Source organism: Dermacentor andersoni, chromosome 9, assembly GCF_023375885.2.
Source record: "Dermacentor andersoni chromosome 9, qqDerAnde1_hic_scaffold, whole genome shotgun sequence".
Lineage (NCBI taxonomy): Eukaryota > Metazoa > Arthropoda > Arachnida > Ixodida > Ixodidae > Dermacentor > Dermacentor andersoni.
In genome coordinates, this window is record NC_092822.1 from 101,968,167 (window position 1) to 101,988,300 (window position 20,134).

The window sequence follows — 20,134 nt, forward strand, 5'->3', positions numbered from 1 at the left end:
ATATTTGTAGCGAGGGTAGCTTTTTGCTGCTTTGTTTTTCAATGTGACACATTTTATTACTTTGTAACGTTATCAATTAAAACAAAAACAATGTTAAACATTGCTCCTCACTCTGCTTTCAATATTACTTTACGTATTTTTTACTCATTGCTAACGCGGCTGAACAGTTCGCCGCCTCGAAGTGTGTTCGCCGAACACTCTCCGACGAGTGCGCTCTGCAGTGAGTGTCACCAAGCGTTCCCGTGTGGCAGCCTGCGAATGCCCCTGTGGCAAGGGTATTAGTAAATGTACGGCAAAGATGCCAACCGACCGTGTTGTAGCGTATGTAGCTCAGCGTTGCATTTATAAACTCGTATGTCTTCCTCACTGGAATAGCCAACGGTTCCACGTGCGGCATATGCAGCTGTGGCGAAACACGCATTCAGTGTCTACCCCTGCTACAAAGCCGAGAGGCAAGTGCTATGCACAATGATAGAGAAACAGGACAGTCGCCCACTATAAGAACAGAGCGCCCTAGGCCCGCGCTCAAAAAAGAAAAAAAAAAACTGAGAAACTCAGCGCAGAAGGTTTTATTCGCACTACTCAGGCTCTTGAGGTCTACGGGCTTTCATGTCAGACTACGAGTGCCTCCTGCTACAGCTCTACAGTGTTGGATACGCGGTTATGTTGTGCTTTTCGCGTTATCGCTGTCTTCTCCCGGTATTTGAGTTTGAGCTTATTTAACCTTTCTTTTTTTTTATCCCTTCGCCCCTTCCCTGCACGCAGGATAGCCAACCGGAACTGCACCTGCTTAACCTTCCTGCCTTTCTCGAATAATTTCTCTCTCTCCCTCTCTCTCTCTCTCTCTACTACCAAGGTAGCCGATATCGTGACAAAACGTCGCTAGGATATTGTCACGACGGAGTGGCGGTGAAAAATCAGCTAGCACCAAAGCAGGGTCACGAACTTAACTCTCTATTGGGTGAACTTGTGCCCAGAAAACACTCGAAGAGCAATAGCGGCAAGCAGAATCGTTGGTCGTTGAAATCCAAAAAATGGGTGAGAGGCGCCGGCTATGTATACGTGACACATCGAACATTCCAGCGTAATCGCCAGGGCTCACACATTCCGGAACATAATGTACTAAGGTCCGCTACGTGTAGGGACGCCTTGCGCCGAGCGGTATATACTTGTAACAATGGTTAGCCGGGGCAAAACGGCCACCCAAAAAGGTAAACAATATACGCGTAATTCTTTTTAGTACATAAAATGAAGTTACAAAGAGTGCGAGTCTAAGTTAGGGCCATTTAGAATCTTCAGCAGGTAGTTAAATAGCTTTGGAATAGGGGCCCCGAGCGTTTGGGGCCCCAAATAAATAGCGTGGAAGCCACTGCGCATGCGCGAGACGCGAATTGCGCTTGGGTTTTGCGCCGGGACCACTATTTCACTGACTTAACGGCAGTCACAAAAGCTGCCACAATAGCTTTGCGTGAACAAACATGGCGGCACCCGTCGAAATGGCGGCTCTCACCTAGCACCAAACTGGGTTCAATTCGTGGTAACGCGAGAAGTTCGCAAGCTAGGAGAAGTGATTGCGGTTATAGCTTTCTCTCATCCAGCGTGTGTTATGAAGATTGATTCATTAGACGCCGCTGATACCGAATTCGATTGTCGATTTCAGGACTCGTAGGCCTAACGCGGCTTAACTTTGGTGGTGAAGGCACGTAACGATGGCTACTCAAAAGAAAGTGCAACTAATTAATTGCCGCTAATAGAATAACCTCTAAATTATAATTAAACGCGGAAACACGAATGCAAAAATTATTCTTACAACAGAATGGCGTTTTATTTATTTATAATAGCTTTTCTTTGACGCCGTATAGTGGTGCTGCAAGCGCAAGACGCTATCCGCAAACGGAAAGCCCTATTCTAAAACTTAAATCCTGCGTGCCCAACGCTAATATCCGTAAAGCTCTTTAGGAACCCCAAAAGTTACCGGCCCCTATTCTAAAACTATCTAATATTAGTAAGTAAAGGTAGTAAAGACAGTTACTAAGAAGGCTGTACTTTTTGTCACATGTAACCTGTTAGTATTTAGTTAGTGTTGCTATATGCAGATACCTTTTTTATTTATGAGTGTACATGCGAATAATAGTACTTCATCTGCGCCGAGTTCAACTTCCAGCCTGAAGCGTGGAGCTCCATGAGTTCGAGCAGCGTGCTACGCGTGCGAGGCGACACCCCCGACTGCAGAAAGGCGTCGCGCATGCGGTCAATCAGCATCTCCATAAGCCGTGGCGTGGCACACTGCACGGCTTGGCCGGCGACGGTCAGCGTCCACCACAGGCACTCCATCTGCAAAGGGATTGAAGTGCGCTTCCTGTAGTGAAACAAGGTGTTGTGCTAGCTTCAGCGCAAAAGCTTCGACTGAGATGTACACCGTTTTATGCATAACGGGCAACACTGTGCACTCTAAGCGAGTAGCGCGTCCATATAAGTCTCAGTCCGCGCGCTTCGCAGTGCAGCAGCGGTAGACGATTGGTGCGTTCAATCGTGCGCATGCGTTTCGCATGGGATCCCGAGTTTCTGGTCTTTTCCGAGTGACTATCTGCACCAGAAGACCCGGACTTGCTCCCAAAAGGTCAGAGAGAGCAATCGCGAACTCCGCCGCTGTTTTTCTGTGCCCGTAAGACCCCATTGTGCTTCTTTAGGGTACTTCCTTCCCCCGGCCGCACGTAGTCGAGCTGGGCCTACTTTAGGCCTAGCGCGACAAGGCGCGCTTCGGCGTCGCCACCGGCCGCCCGAGGCCGTCACCGACGTTACTGTGATGCGCTACGCCGTAGACGGAGAAGAAATATTTCCGGAAGAATATGAGGACTGAAGCCTATGGGAACAGGCTGCAATCAAAGCCCATGATCGGGCTCGTCCGAAGAATAGGGACGCCAAGGCCCCCACAGGAGACGGCTACGACACCGACGGGCGTCACCGGCAAGGCCACCCAGACAAATGGGGCGAGCCCATCGATAAGACGCCCCCCCCCCCCCCCCCTATCAAAAGAAACCGCTCCCGTGCTTGCCAGAGAGCGACTAGATTATCGTACACCGACCGAGAGACTGACTTCGGCTCCGAGACTACAGGGACACTACGCTCCTGTGCGCCCTCTGCCAGGACGTCGGAGTGAACTTTGGCGAAATCAAACACGACCATGTAAGGATCAGCCCTTTTAAGAACCCCTTCGATGGAGCGCTCCAGAAAATACGCGGTAGTACAAAACATCAAAATATTAGACCAAATCTATTCAACATGTGCCTACGTGACGGCACCGGACCACAGCATCAAGGGGATAGCATATCACGTTCTGGAAGACCAAAGCTACGCCGAGATCATGGACGAAATCATTATGGTCAACCCGCAGCTAGAGATTGTGGACGCAAGAAGGATGGGAAAATAATCAAAAACCCTTCTCATAACCTTCGGCAACACCAAGAGAATCTCAGACTCCATTCGATTCGGCGGAGGAATCCACAACTGCTACCTCTTCCGACCCAAAGTGGAAGCATTCTGCAACTGCAGAAGACCGGGACATCGCTCGGACGTGTGTCCGGAAGAACGAAGAAACCTATGATACAGGTGCAGCGAACAGCACCCGATGCAAGGTGCATCCCGTGCAATGGACAGCGCTTCACGGGATCCAACCAATGTAAGGTCAGGCACGAGAAGCCGCCCTCGAAGGGAAACAAGAAACGGAGTGGCAAGCCTCAACTGCAATTTCAGCGACCGGAAGAACAGCGAGCTCAACCTGGCCACGCGCAACAGCAACAGCGAGACAGAAGCAGATAGAGAAACCCAGCCCAGGGCAACGACCGAGGAAAACGAGACCGCTCAGAGTCCCACCTGGAGCTCCCGAACGCGTGACGGGAAGGAGCGCCACAACAGGTGAGCGGAACAGCACAATCATTCAACGAGAGTAATGTAATTAAAGAACTTGAAGCAATGATATCAACGCAGGAAGATCTCATTCAGGAACTACTGAAGGCAATAACATAACAGCAGCAAGATAGCAAAGCAGATATTGCTCGACAACCAGCGATCCTAACACAGGAACCGCGGAGAGCCTCCCTGCCCCCGTCAAACGCATCGACGAGGTCACCTTCACCTGCAAGATGCCCACCGGCAAAAAGGAGGTTGATAGAAGACACAGAATGAAAAAAAAAATGGCTGTGGCTTAGCTAAGGTTAAGCCCAGGATGCGAAGCATACTAGCCTTTATTTTAGTTGTTGAACCACTGTTTAGCCTGGTGAACTGCTGTTGCTTGGCTATATTTGGTTCGGCTAGACGAAGAAACAACTAATGCGTTACTCTGCTTCGCCTTCAAGAGTGGAACGCGACAGCGTTCCCGTCGACCCGCCAAGGGGTGTAAGACAATGGGCTACGGCGCAGCGACTACGCGCCCCGCGTTGGACGCGGTGAGCGTCGAGCAACGCAGCGTTCGGCGCGGCAACGAAATGTGCGCCTGAGCAAGCAACGCACGCCTGAGCCTTAGAAACAGCTCGTTTCTAAGGCAACACCACATTCACTAGAGGCGCTTTTGTACCGCTTCGAAGCATCGTACTCGTGGCTCAGTGGTGGCGTCTCCGTCTCACACTCCGGAGACCCTGGTTCGATTCCCACCCAGCCCATCTTGCAAGAGTTGAGCCAAAGCCACCTAGAAAAAGCGCAGCTGCTTATATACCGCCGCGACGCCGCGAGCGACGGCGCGAGTTGGAGCCCCGTTTCTCCTCTGTCGTGACGTCACGGTGTCACGTGGTATTGAAGGCGACACCGCCGCGCCTGAGGAGCTGGGTTGAGCTCTAGTAATATGCTTCGCATAAAACAGAATCAAGATTAAGTAATGAGCCGATTACGAACAGTGGAAGCCAGATTCGACAAAACTGAGGAAAGCCAAACACTATAGAAGAAATCATAGAAGCGCGCTTGACAACTATCAGAAACGAGACCAGGAAACAATATATAACACCTTAGCCGGTCAAGTAATAGTCCTTACAAACACAGCAAAGGCAACAAACCAGCTAGGACGGAAACATGGCAAGCAACATGTTAAAGCGATGGGCCAACTCTTCTCGACCCACCACAGCGAGATCCCTCCCCCTCCCTAAAGCCAGTCATGGCGGAAAGGCCAGACGGAGAGAAGAGTATCAGGGTGTTTACCAAGATGACATATTTAATTTCCCTGAGTTTTCCAGGTTTTCCCTAAGTGCCTTTGCAAAATTCCCTCAGTGACACAGAACTTTCTTTCATGTGAAGACGGGCTGACACCATGTCGCCCAATGCTGTCACTATCTAGTAAGCATGTTAAGAAGTAAAACAAACGACTTAATCCAGTTTGTATAGTAAGGAGTAGCGTTTATTTTATTCAATATAGAAAAATCAAGGGAAGGGTTGGTAAAATGTGCAGCGAATAAAATATATTCAAGAAAAAAAAAACATGGTGAAGCTCATTGCAAATCGAGTCGAACGTCTTCAAATACGAATAACGAGAGTTGCATACAGAAGGAAATATTTTCGAAAATGAGCGATTTCTATCAATTGATAGCAAGCTCATTGGTATTAGGTCCGAACTTTGTGACAAGTGAGATTCTCTCAGCAGCTGGAAAGTCAACCTCCACTGTCCTAACCTACGCTGGGCCTGTGCACAACGCCTCAGTGCTTCATTTCACTGCTTTAAAGAGCTTGGCTTGGATGAGGGACACCTGCACTTGGCGTCAGACAATACTTCGTTTTTCGAGCTCAAGCTACTTCAAAGAAGCAGCGGCACACTTCGTTTGCCTCTCAATGCGTCGGTATTTTCTGTTCTTGTACTCCTTCCGCCGCACGTTCGCCCCACGTACTATTTTAAGCATCCTCTTGGTCAGTCGTACAGCCAACGTCCGATTTTTCGGACTCTCCAGGGGCCGCGAGAACATCCGAGAAAAAAATAAAAGCAATGCATGTCCATAAGGGCTCAAATTGCCATAGGCACATCCGAAAAAGCTCTGAAGGCCTGCCAGTATGCTTATTAGGCCTATCCGTGATCGTACTATGACAAGAGACGGCGGGTGCACGCATGTGTAATTACGGAATACTTACTGTGTCCCGAGGCAATTGCCCCTTCTCACGTTTGTTAAGCTTTGCCGTAATACTTTACGTACGCTTCACCGTGTGACATTATTATCTGCAGGTGAAGCTGGCCTTCAGAAACCAGGATTATGCAACGCTCTGTGCTTTCCAAGCTTCAAAGCCAATCGCGAGGAATACAGAGGCGGAGTCGCCACCATTGCTGGCATTGGCGAATTCGTTCAATAAAAAACACGGCACCGAACGGCAAGAATCTTGATATCGAACGTCGAAGGAGCTAGGCTTCGCGTTGCCGCGGTGGTGGCTACGGCTGCCAGCGGATCTGCATGCGAAGGCGCCGGTTTGAGGCGGCGAGAAAATTAAAACGGCGGTGTTGGCTTTGATTAATGCCCCTTTGGACCTTCGGTCACCGCAATAAGTCCAGCAAGTCGGACGACGAAGGGCCCTTGCGTCCGAAATTTCAGACGTTCTTATACATTGACTCCATGGGGTACGTGGTGGTGCCGCTAAGCCTCCCGGATTATCGGGCATGTCCCAAAGATCGGGCATACGGAAAATCGGCCGTTGACCGTAGACTGGCAACTACAGCCGACGATATGGCATCAATGACAATTAGTTACGATTCCTCTCTTTTACTCAAGCCAGCATCAGGGCGACTGTCGTTCCCTTTCAATAAAATGACAGCTAATTATCCCTGACAGAAGCACAAATTCCCTGAGTTTTCCTTGAATATTTCCTGACTATTCAGAATTCCTGAGAATTTCCGGCTTTCCCGTTAGGTAGACACCGTGGAATACGGCGATGGAACTGTACGAGCTTCCGCGGAAAGCGGCAGAACCTAGAACTCCTCATTAAACCTCGAAAAAGAAACAAAAAACAGATGTCAGAGACCTAAAAGAAACAAGGAAAAGTAAAAGTTCGGGATTATAAAACACACGAGAACGCCAAGGAAGAAAAACCACTCACGGCCTTCTTGGGCCACAGGAATCTAACGGCAATAGACAAAAATAAATGGAATGGCGCAGACTGCCTCCTCATAAAGGTCATACCGCTAAAATGAAGCAAGGACTCGCTCTTCGTCGTAACACATATACCATCCCCAAAGCGGAGAACTCCCCTTTAATAAAAGCGATGAACGAAGCCAGAAAAATCAGTAGAACGAGTCCTTTACTAGTAGTCGGAGATATGAACGCACAACATATGGCATGGCGTTATAGAACAAATTGAAAGAAAGGAACTAACCTCTGGGAGCATATTCAGGACGAAGTATGCGCGCCTCTGACGAATCCGGTGCCGCCAACTAGGACAGAAAACAGCGTGCAAGGCAAAATCATGCCCTGACTTCACCCCATGCAATGCACAATGGCACAAGTAAATGCACAATGGCGCAACACAAACGAAAACCTAGGGAACGACCATTACATTATAGAGTCCACTATACCGAGCAGCACGCTGAAGAAGAAAAGAAGGGTGACACGAGTAGTACACTGGGATAAATTCAGAGAAAGGTGACTGGTTCACGCACATGGCAAAAAGATTGAAAACCTAAATGAATGTATTCAGAAATTCTTGAAGGACGCGGAGCACACCACCAAGAGGATAGAGATGAAAGCCGAAAACAAAGCCGCTGACAGTACATTATTACACACGTGACAGGCAATAATAGCTTACAAAAAAGATGGATGAAGCAGAAACAGAGCAGAAAACTAAGGATTAGAATCGCCAAACTAAATAGAGAAATCGAAAGCCATTCTCAAAACTTAGTAAAACAACAGTGGGTAAAAACATGTGATCAAATGCGCGGAAAATCGCGGCTCAAAGACATGACATTATCAAAGACTGCTTTTAGACCCAGAAAACAGCTCAGACCCGGTCGTCCAGCCCAGAGCCGTGGAGTGGGCCACCCAGGTCGCCCTCAGCCATGAGCTGATGGCCACCTAGCACGTAATCGTCCGCACATTCGTTCTGACAAAAATAAAGTTTTTCCATCCATCCATCCATGAAAATACTATTCCATAGCGATGCGACGAAGAAATGATAACGGAAATCCAAATCAGATACCTATGCACTACGAAAAACCAGACGCTTCCCAACTACATCGGCAACCCCAACCTTGAACTCGGTGAAGACATAACGGCAGCAGAGGTAAAGGTAGCCATGCAGAAAATTAGATCGTCCTCTGCTCCAGGAGCGGATGGGGACACCAACAAAATACTAAGAAATCTAAACGAAGAACCTATTCAAGAGATCACGCAGTACTTTAATAAGTGCTAGAAGGATGGATAGCCAGAGATGTGGAAACACGCCAAGGTAACTTTGATACCCAAGCCAGGCAAGAACCTTGAACTAAGCAACCTCAGATCCATATTCCTAACATCATGCTTAGGGAAGCTTTGGAGCACGTGGTGCTATCTAGGTTACATGACCACATGGACAAGCACAATTTCTTTCTGCACATGGTAATAAGCTTCCGCCCCAACCTATCTACGCAAGATATAATTCTCAAGCTTTAGGAAGAGGTAATAAATACACCGAATAACACCAACAATAAAGCAATAATGGCACTAGACCTCCCCAAATCCTTCGATACTGTCGCCCACATTGCCACCATGAATTCCCTCTCCGACGTAAACATTGGAGAGAGAATATATTCATACAAAAATGCTTCTCGAACAGACATAACGGCGGAAATCACTTTCGGAAGCATCAAGTCGGATGCACTACAATTAGGGGAAGGTACACACCAGGAGCCGGTGCTGTCGTCCTTTCTTTTCAACTAACCCTCATACCCATGGCTAAACTTGTTGCCACCGTACCAAACCTATCCTCGGCACTCTACGCAGACGACATCACCCTCTGACAGTGAGGGGAAACGAAGGTGATATCGAGAGCACGCTACAGATGGGAGCGGATATAGTGACCGGATACGCCAGGAGAGTCGGGCTCGCATGCTCCCCGCAAATATCCGAACTCCTAATAGCCAGACACAGACCAATGAAAAGCAATCCACCGGTACAACTGGATATTAAGGTTGGTTGTACAGAAGCTCCAGAAGAACAAACCTTGCGAATCCTGGGAATGTACGTTCAAAACAACAGGGAAAACACAAGGACGCTAAACAAACTGGGAATGTACATTCAAAACAACAGGGAAAACACAAGGACGCTAAACAAACGAATTGCGTGCGTTGTACTTACCAACAGGTTCACAGGACGTATAGCTAACAAACACCAGGGAATTAAAGGAACAGATTTGAGGAGGCTAGTACAGGCGTTCGTACGTTGCCGAATAGTATACACCCTCCCGTATCTCAAACTTCAGGCAGCAGAAAAGAACAAGGTTGAATGCTTCATAAGACAACCGTACAAAGTTGCCCTTCACCTCTCCAAGAATACATCAAGAGACAGGCTGCTAATGTTAGGCATACACAACACGCCTCCCGAGCTGGTCGAGGCGCCCAGAACCTCACAGTACGACAGACTAAGAAAAACACCCACAGGAAGACACATTCTGAGGTCCTTGGATATCAGGTCGCGAGCTAAATGCGGCATTCGTTCGCAAGCACTCAGCAATATATATATATATACGCACATATACAAACGCGCACGTATATATAAGGAGCAGCACCGCCCTCGATCCCTCGAAATGAAATCCTGACTACGCCTGCGGCTCGAACAGCTCAAAGGTTCGCGTGCAAACTCGCATTACCTTGCAACAAAAAGCAGTGCAATGTTTTTCAGCATGCATATTAAGTTTTCTCACGGAGGCCGGAAGGCAAGAAATGTTTTAAAGGGTGTTTAAAGAAAGCTTCACAGCAGAGCAGAGCTGGAACATAACAGTGAACCTATAATTAACTCTGCTCCCTGCGGGAGCATATACAGGGACACTAATCTAAATTAATATCAGAACATTACAGGAGAGTATGACAACGTAGACCGCAATATTTTGTGGGATATTCTGAAAGGGGAAGGCTTAGGCGACGATTGTCTACAACTTTTGGTAGGGATGTACCTATTCACAGCACTTGGATTCCGACTGCCTCTCAAGGTCACCGATTGAACCGCCGAGCGCCGACGAGGATGAATACGCAAGTTTTTTAGGAGTTGTTGATCGGGCCGCCATCTCTGGGCAACAGGAAGACGACCGGGGGCTCAGCTGACTCAGAGTTCTTGAAATGGCAAGCTACGACTCTCTCTCGAGATTATTTTCAAGGAGCCTGCCTTCGTTCTGTTTGCATAATGGAATTCTCTACAGGAAAACTTCTCTTCCACCGGGAAGAGCTATCTGCTAGTAGTTCCCGAAAATCTCCGCCACGAAATCTTGCAAGCCTGTCATGACGAAACCACCTTGGCTCACCTCGGTTACATGTGAGCATTGGTACGAATCAAAGAAATATATTACTCGCCAAGGTTCCCAGCAGAGGTGAAACATTAGGTTAGAATTTGCCTTGAGTGCCAGCGACGCAAAGTACCATCGACTAAACCCGCTCGGCTATAGCAACCCGTTGGACTATTGGAAACGCCGTTTGCTCAAATTGGAATGCACTTTCTTAGCCCCTTTCCAATATCTCACATCGGCAACAGATGCGTCATATTCGCGACGGGCTATCTCATCCGATAAGCGGAAACTAAGGCGATCACGAGCGGCACTGCAGGTGAAGCGAGACGATTCTTTATCGAGAGCATTGTCCTTAGACACGGTGCTCCTGCGGTCGTCATTACCGACAAAGGAACCGCATTCACAGCTGAGCTTTTGCGCATTGTGCTCACGCTCAGTGGCACAGCGCATAGGAAGACGACAGCCTATCATCCACAAACGAATGGGCTTATAGAACGCCTCAACAAGACTATCGCAGGCATGCCTTGCACGTACGTCGATGTGGAGCACAAGTGGGACAACATATTGCCGTACGTCGCATTCGCATATACTACGGCACGCCAGGAAACAACCAAAATGACGTCGTTTGGTTTGATCCATGGTCCTGAAGTCACTACGATGCTTGACGCTATGCTGCCTCATGACTGCAATGATTGACACGAAGATGCCGCAGAATTCACTGAGCTCACCGAGGAAGCATGACAGCTCGCGCGCGTAAGGACAACCACACAGCAAGAACGTGACGCCCGACGATACAATTCGTCGCTTATACACCCGGGGAAAGAGCCTGGGTTTGGTATCCGGTACGACGCCGAGGCCTCTCTGAGAAACTTCTACGACGATACCTCGGACCATACAAGGCTCTGCGCCGTATTAGCGACGTGAATTACGATGTCGTGGGTGACGGTTCATGCAGCTCCAAACGCCGTCAACAGGTGCCTCAGATAGTGCACGTGGTGCGCATGAAGGCGTATCTTTCTGAATGATGTGGACACCGACAAGCTGTTTATTGAGTCTGACGACTACCATTTGGTGAGCATCAGGACGATCTTCGCTCTGGAGGGAGGGTGATGCCGCGTCACTATTTGTGCCCACTACACCCTGGCGGTGACAAAGACGACGACCGGAGCCGCTCGAGAGTACGAGCACGACAAACAAAAGACAAAGACGTTCTTTTGTGCTGGCCTGCACCTTGCACGCTCTTTTCGAGTACAACGCGGTACTGATATTTGCCGCAATAAAGCCCCTGTGCTTTGTGACCTGCGACAATATGTACATTTACAGATCAAATATTTATCCGCGTTGAGCGCCTCTAGCCGAAAAATATAAATTAAAGTATGCGATTGAATTACACTACTTGCGAGCTTCATATTGGAGCACGCCGCGGTTCATTTTTCGCCTTCTGTGGCGATCGCTGGAACTTGAGTGTGCGGGGCTGGATACGGGTTCTTCCTGGAATTTTTCCAGCTCCATTGCGTCACTTAGTGGCTATGACAAGTGCTTGCTTAATGACTATGGAGTTGGGCTGCTAAGCACGGGGTCGCGTGATCGAATCCCGGCCACGGTGGCTGCACATATCGACGGGGGCGAAATGCGAAAACACCCCTGTACTTATATTTAGGTGCACGTTAAAGAACCCCAGGTGGTCCAAGTTTCCGGAGTCCCCCACTACGGCCAGTCTCATAATCAGAAAGTGGTTATGGCACGTAACACCACATAATTTAATTGAAAGTTATCTTAAACATTGAGGAAGCTAAAAAAAAAAGAAAGGAGCTGCATAAGGTAGTGTCAGAATTGGGGGCTCAGTCCCATCTCTCGAGATCCGTTGCCAAGATTGGAGTCCGGCATGAATTCGAAGGTAGCTGGCCCATGCCGTCGTCCAACTTAAACACGCTGAGGACGTTGATGAAGGGAAGAACTGCTTCTCATCGAGAACGAGGAAAATGGGTTTATTTACAGAATTTAAATCAGTCTAACATGACTGCTTAAGAAAAAGAGTGTCAGTCCAACATGACTGCTCAAGAGAAAAGTGTGTCAGTCCAACTTGACTGCACGAGAGAAGTGTGTCGAGCCTCCGCCCAACAGCCGTTTTTAAACACTCGGTCCTCCGGCGATGCAAGGCAGCGAATGTTCGTTTCGTCATGGCAAAACTAGCCGCCTCCCGCGACAAGGTGACGCGAGCGTTCGTTTACTCATTGTAAATTCGCCGCTGCCCCGCAGACCGGTTTACGCACACACACACGCAAACACACAGGTGCGAAGGACTGGAGCCGACGACAGAGGGGAGTCGTTCCGGGAAGCTCGGAGACATTCTGGGTAGCTCGTTGTCCCGCCGCGGCTTGCTCATGCGTAGCAAAATCAGGTTCGCGCTGGGGACCTCGGGCACAATAGTGCGTCAGTCGAACACGTTTCGTCACAACGGAGATGGGGCTCGTAGATGGAGGCGGTTTTCAGCACAAAGCCCGCTTCTTCGAACGCAGTCTAGCTGCAGCGACGGAGAGTGGGGGATGCGCGCCTTGTCCCCCAGTCGTAAATGGGTGGCAATTTTTCCTTGCAGCTCGCCATTCTTAGGGCCGATTTACGCTCAAACCGCCCATGGCCGCACGCCGCACCGCAAGCCAGCGGTCTGCCAGTAATGGCCGACGTGACGTCACGAGGGGCGGTCGTGAACTTTTGCCTCCGTGCGGCGCCCGCATAAACATGGCGCTGGTTCGTAGCGAAGCGGAGTGCGAGGCCTAGGCCCCTAGGCTGCAGCGGCAGTTTGTTTTTTATGTGGTTTATTGTGATCATTGCAAGAGCTATTCAGCACCTGCAAAGCTATTTGTCTAACGCAACAAGCAGCTGCACCCTTCCTGACCTCTTCAGTACGTGCGATCACCAAAGGAAACAGACGAATGTGTGTTGCGTTTACGCGATGGTCGGAAGTTATGGAGCCGCCGATTTCGTGTATTTTGCCGTTTTTTGCATGTGCATTACAAACGCGAAGGCCATCGCATACACCTGAATTCTAATCATGACACTAATTCGGTACACGCTAAAATGAAAAGATTGCGATCGCCCTCCTCGGCATATGGTGTTCGTAGGTGTTGTGCGTGCGCGCTTCATCGATACGAAGATTGCAAGTTTGTGCAGTACTGGTTTGTGTTTCAGAAGTGATGGCACGATGTGTAGCGATGAGGTTCATTATCGCCTCATCGCAGTCATTCGTAATGTGCTGTTTGTGTCTAGCTTCGTGTGAGCTGTTTTGCGGGCTGCGATGCGCATTGGTGACCGCGAACACGTACAGAACGTTCGAGCGCTAGGGTTCTTACTTTTACGAAGCGTAAGTGTACTGTGATATGTAGTACGTGCAATGCGTCGCAGTGGTGCTAGGTGTATAAGTGTTCGTTTTATGCAATATGCACATGTTCTGAAGTGAACAGTGCATAAGCGTTGCGGGCGAGTTTTGGTTCCGGCCCTTTCTGCCTCGTTCACGTATCTTGTGTGTTTTTCAGGAGTTATTTCTGTGCTATGACGGTGTTTGTAATCTGTGAGGGCAATATAAGGAACAGCTTAAAAGTTACATGAGTACATGCGCGCTGTCGTGAAATGTGGACGCGCGTGTGCACTGTTCTCATGAACGCAAATTTCGGGCACTCTTCATTTTTGTCATGTGGACATTGGTGTAAACAGCAGAAATCCTGAGGCGTATTTCTAGATTAAGCAAAGTATACATTCTTATACTGAGAGATGTGAGCGCCTTGCATGTGCAAGAAATTCAGCTGCTTGTTTCTTGTTAGTGTCTGAGTACACACTGTTAGTGCCAACACCAGTGGCACAGCATGATAGGCATATAATGTGTGAAAACTAGATACTTCATTTTGATTCTTGACAATTTGCATTTTTCGATAAAAAGCCATATGCATGTAACAAAGCATGAAGATGACAACACAACTGGTATGGTCAATATATGATTCGAGGATTGTAGCAGAAGAAACAGAGGACACAGAAGGAACGACTATAGTCGGATACAACTTTAGAAAAAAGGGAGGCCCCGCCCAGATGACCACAGCGTGATGTCCAATTGCCTCCGTGACTAAAATAATTCCACTCGAAAAATTGTGCTTCTGAAACATGCAATTCTAGGTATAAATAAAGACTTTTGTATTTTGATAACTGGTTTAGTAGAGCTCTCATGTGCTACAGCATATGCCAGATCGCGACCGCAAAATAACCCCTTGTCTTCCACAACGCTGCCCGTCGTCTGCTCTTTAGCTTCATTGCAAGTGACAAAAGTAGAAAGAGCAGCTCTGGCTTTTGCACTTGTTTACATGTACACGGCACATTTACTACTCCTGTTCCGAGCTTCAAATGAATCGATTTCTATTGAAGAAGTACTTTAATAAAACAATGCATTTATCGCAACCATTACAAACTCAAGATGCTCGGTGTCAGCGAAAGCACAGTGTTCAAGGTGAGGAGGGAGGTTAAAGCTTCGCATATATCGGGTGGCGAACTGTTGACGCCCTCACAAAAGCGCCCACGAAATGCGGAGAAAAGACGCAGCACGAAGTATGACACGTGCACACCAAGGTCGTGTGCACGATTTCTTTCGCCGCAACGAGATACCGACGGTCGAGAAGATCACTAACGAGTTCTCGAAGCATATATGGTGTTATGTTTGTGCCCTGGGATTTGTCTGACGGAAGGCCAGTGCTATGGTGTGTCGACCGTGGAGGCAGCATGCATCCCCGCATGGTCCCTGCTTCGGGCACACGACTACGTGCACGGCTTGGGTTTCCCTGCGGCTGCATGGCGTCCACGACGGAAGCGGCCACCGAATCACAGTCTGCTATTCGGCCCCTCCCCGTGCTGGCAGCAACGCAACCCCCCCTCCTTTGACCGGCAGCGCCCGCACCACGAACGACTCCCACTGTGTTTGGGACGGTTTCCAAAGGAGGGCTGTGTTTCGACCCTGTGCCTTATCCCCTTTGTCCTATGCGGGCCATAAAACTTCCCTGGTGCACCATTCTGACCGACCACTAGATCGTCCCAACGCCACAGCACGGTTTGAGGAAGTGCCGGCCACCGAGAGCGGTGTTAGGACCACGGAGGCTGCCCAGACCCTCTCTCTCTCTACCTTGTTTCGTCCTTAGGGACTGTCTGGGGAATCTGTGGACTGAGGGGTGTTATTTAAGCAGCTTGCAGCTGCTCCGTTGGTCTCTCTCCTGCTAACGACGACATGTAAACATTGTATAAAGAATTCTTCACCGAGAAAGCTCTCCTCGTCTCTGACTCTGCGGGAAGTGGGGTCCAGACCTCCTGCCAGCCACACATACCTCGACACACGCAACAATGGATCTCCCGTCACTGAAGCGGTGTACTGTGCGTCACCTGCTTGTCGAAATCTGATGCAAGCACAAGAAGAGGAGCCGCAATTCGCTGCTGATCGACCGGTATGACATCGCTGAATGGCGGAATCGCTACCTCCTTGACGTGGAGCGCTATGGGCAGAAGGCCGAAAGATCTTTTTCCTGGACGAGACATGGGTGACGGCGGTACGCACTGGGTCGATCGTGTGGACAGACATCGTGGTGCAGACGCGCGGACACCTATACACTCAAGCAAATGGCCTGTCGACGGGTCTGAAACAACCTTCTGGAAAAGGCCAGCGCCTGACTGTGACGCACATTGGCAGCGAGGATGGCTTCGTCGACAGCTGCTTAGATATATGCCGAGGCCAAAAAAGAAGCGGCTACCACGAAGAAATGGACGGCAATCACTTCGAGCGATGGTTTAATGATGTTCTGCAGAAGTTGCCTGCTGGCAGTGTCATTGTTTTGGGCAATGCACCTTACCATTCCCGGCGAGAAGAGAAATTGCCGACAACAGCTTGGAAGAAGGAAAAAATACAGAAGTGACTCAAAAGCAAGAACATCACCAACAGCGAAAGGTTGGTTAAAAAGCAGCTGCTTGAGTTGGTAGCATCTGTAAAGCCACGCTTTCTGAGCTACTTCGGAGACAATGCAGCTGAAAGGGCTGGTTGCATTGTACTCAGGCTCCTACCGTACCACTGCGAATTTAATCCTATCGAGCTCGTGTGGGCAAAGGTAAAAAATGGCATAGCTGAGGACAACAGAGGCATCAAACTGTCCATGGTCAAATACGTCTTGAGGGGGAAAATCAAGCACGTAACGGCGGAAGACTGGAGGAAGAAACTTCACCATGTGATGGACCTGGAGGCAACGTTCAGGCTTGATACGTCTGGAAGTGACCGCATCCAATCCATCATCATCCAACTGGGTGAAGATGACAGTGAAGAAAACGACTCCGACTGCGAGCTGTCCGGCATTGAGCCACTCGATGAAGCATAACAGCTTCTTATTAATGAAAGAACAGCCCTTATTAGGGCTACCAAAATATTGCTGGTGGGTTCGCAGCAGCCAAGCATTCTGTCGTGACCTCTCAAATAAATAAGCATTTCATTTGGTGACATATTCCTTCTAATGGAAGCCCAATTTTGAAAAAGCAACGTCCTGCACAGATCGTGCTCAATATAAGTATTGGCATGGAAACATGCTGAAATGCTGGAAAATTTGAATGCAAATACAGTTGTTAACCCTGAATAACTATGTGGGGCCCAAAATGCTCATTCGGGCAGCTACTGTCCAACTTCACACGAAAAAGCAGTAGTCACTGTGAAAGTGACAGCCACATCAATGTGCACGCCAAAGCACATTGTGCTTTGCATGCAGTTGTGCTGCCCCTACTGTTATTTCCAGCCCGTTGAGATGAATAATGCCAATGTCAGAAGCCCCAAAATACTCTATTGGGCAGCCACCTACGAGCATGACGGGTCCTGTGATGAGATAACAGTCGTCAGGGCACGCTTGAAAGGAACCTTTAGCATCTGCACTTCAAAGCGCAGCCACGTCGTAGACATTGTAGGTGAAACAGCAGCAGTCAACGTGAAATTGACCGCTACTTTTGGCAGTTTGCATGCAAAAGCACATTCATGTGGTCGCATTCTTTATTTTGGTTATATGGCTCAGGCAAGTAATATGGACAAGAGAACACTTATCAAACATCATTAGCTTAGTGAGGACCAAAATACTCATTCGGATAACTATTAATAGCAGTAGTCGAGGGCACGCTTGAAAGGCATCATTAGCAGTCTACACATCAAAGCACAGTCAAGCTGCCGCCACTGTTGGTGAAACGGCAGCAATCAACGCGAAAATGACGGCCACTGTTGGCAGCTTGCATGCAAACACACATTAATGTTGTGCCATTATTTATTTTGGTTATCTGGCCCAGGCAAGTAACGCAAATAAGAGAACAATTATCAAACATCATTAGCTTAGTTAGGCCCAAAATACTCAGTCAGGTAGCTATCAATAGCAGTAGTCGAGGGCGCGCTTGAAAGGCACCATTTGCAGTCTGCACTTCAAATCACAGTCATGCCGCAGCCATTGTTGTATTTGTTTATCTGACCGGGCAAGTAACACTAATGTTAGTACAATTATTCACTCTATATAGCTCTCCTAGCATTGTTTGTACTAAAAAATGCTGAGTGAAGTTGAATGTGTTTTATTGAGGCAATTATTTAATTCACAAGCCATCGGCGTAGCGATTGACGGCCAGGTTCAGACAATGACATTTGTGAAGTAATAAATGGTGAAAGTTGCAAAAGCTCTCAGTGCACTGCTTTGCCGGGCTCCATTCACTGAAAAATGTCTTTGCAACGACGAAAGCATCAGACAGGAAATGATACCCCACTGCACAATGTTATTCATGTTGAATATTTTTGCCATCATATGTGGTGGGCAGCAAAACCGTCTGTTTACTAAGACTGAATGCATGAAAAAGGCAACAGCATAGCAAGGTGTTGTTTTGCAATATGCAGCCTTTCATGTGCACTTCTGGCGAGCTGCCACATGCACTGATGCATAAACATGAACAGAGGTAAGAGGCAAAGTTACTGTGCAACCCACATGACGCTTTTAAGAAAATGTATCTCTAAACCTTTCTGTTTTCATAGGCGATCAAAATTCGTTTTGAACAAGTTGGTTAATCACATTGCAGCAACAACACAAGAAGCAAGGACAGAAAACACAGCGAGTAGGCAGATTGAGAAGACGAGGTAGACCAGTGAGACAGGTTTTAATGAGATGGAAGAGGCCAGCCCTGCACTGTACAGATGATGATGATATGTAGTGTTTATTGGCGCAAGGGCCAAGTGTGGCCAAAGAGCGCCAAGGCAGTGGTGATGAGCACTGAATAGACTAATGGCTGATGTGACGTGGCTGTAGAGAGGCCTAAAACTCAGAGCTATAAATTGCTTAAAATACATAAGGAATAAAAATATGAGAATCACTGAAGTAGGGCATGATGTAAGTATGGGATGTACAACAATGGTGTTATAACGTTACATGAATATAAATCGACAGGTGATTGTTGACGAGTAGCACAAGAGCCTCAGCGGATACCTTGAGCACAAGGGCCCGGAGGCATGTGCTATACCAAAGGTTGACATTGCAACCGTGGCCTCTCGCAAGAGGCCGTGTTACGAATTTCTCGGACAGAAAACGTGGAGCGTGTCAACGTCGCTTAAGAAGGCCAAGGTAGATTGCATGTCAAATAGCGGTTCTCTGCCTAGAAACAGTGCCAGGTGAAGTGGTATACACTGACTGTATGCTAAAGGGAAGTGTTTTTTCCTCTCGACTTGTGTTTCGCGGCATTCTAGGCAGACATGCTGGACACTGAGTGTCTCCCCACATCTACTACACATTGGACGTTCACCGCCACTCAACAAAAAGCTATGTGTACCGTAAGTGTGCCCTATTCTGAGACGACAGAATAGGACATCACTTCGTCTGGACTTGGTCAGTGATGGCCAGTATCCTAAATGTGGCTTAACTATGTGGAGTTTATTAAGGGTTTCAGCGTCCCATTTATGCTGCCAGTAGGTTCTGAGTTTTTTCCGTAAGTATGGCCTTAGGTCTGAGACCGGGACGGCTACGGACATGTTGCAAGCTTTTGTGTCTACGGACGTAGCAATTCGGTCTGCCAGGACGTTACCTTCAATACCTCGGTGTCCAGGCACCCAGCATATCGTCACATGTTGGCCAGAGACATACATAGTACAGAGGAGAGAGAAAAGATCTGCAATTACTGGATTTGTGTGGTTGAAGCATGACATCAATGTTTTCACAACGCTTAATGAGTCTTTGTATATGACCGCCTTATGTAGTTTTAACTGTTTGATGTGTTTCGCAGCCGACCACAGTGCATACGCCTCTGCTGTAAAGATGCTTGTTAGTGCTTTGAATGAGATTGGTTAATGAAAATGTGTAATGACTTCACTAAAAAAGGACTAGCTAAAACAAATGCTAATATAAAATAAAAGGACAGAAATAAGAGTAACCGCAAACCCGCATGGTGGCAGGCACGTATTCACACACAAACGCGAAAACTAAGAAAAACTCAAATATAAAGAAATGTGGGAAATAAAAAAAAATTGACAAATGCAAGACAACACACACATTTACGAACAGACGCGGGTAGAGATATTATAGGAGTGGGTTCACAAGCTGCTGTGCCTACCTTCTCGTATGTTTTTTTTTTTACCCCTCTCTTAACACTGTCTTGGGAATTTTTAATTGCAACATATCACGAGAATCAA

General features: G+C 48.1%; 1 protein-coding gene across 1 annotated transcript in view; it reads right to left on the reverse strand.

Moving 5' to 3' along the window:
• Positions 1–933: 933 nt before the first annotated feature.
• The window catches only part of LOC129383999 (MIF4G domain-containing protein-like), a 50,502-nt gene continuing 31,301 nt past the window's right edge, over positions 934–20,134 (reverse strand). Inside the window, exon 5 of the mRNA XM_055069029.2 lies at positions 934–2,334. Coding sequence (XP_054925004.2) covers positions 2,110–2,334 — 225 coding nt within the window. The 3' untranslated portion in view covers positions 934–2,109. The remainder of the gene's footprint in view (positions 2,335–20,134) is intronic.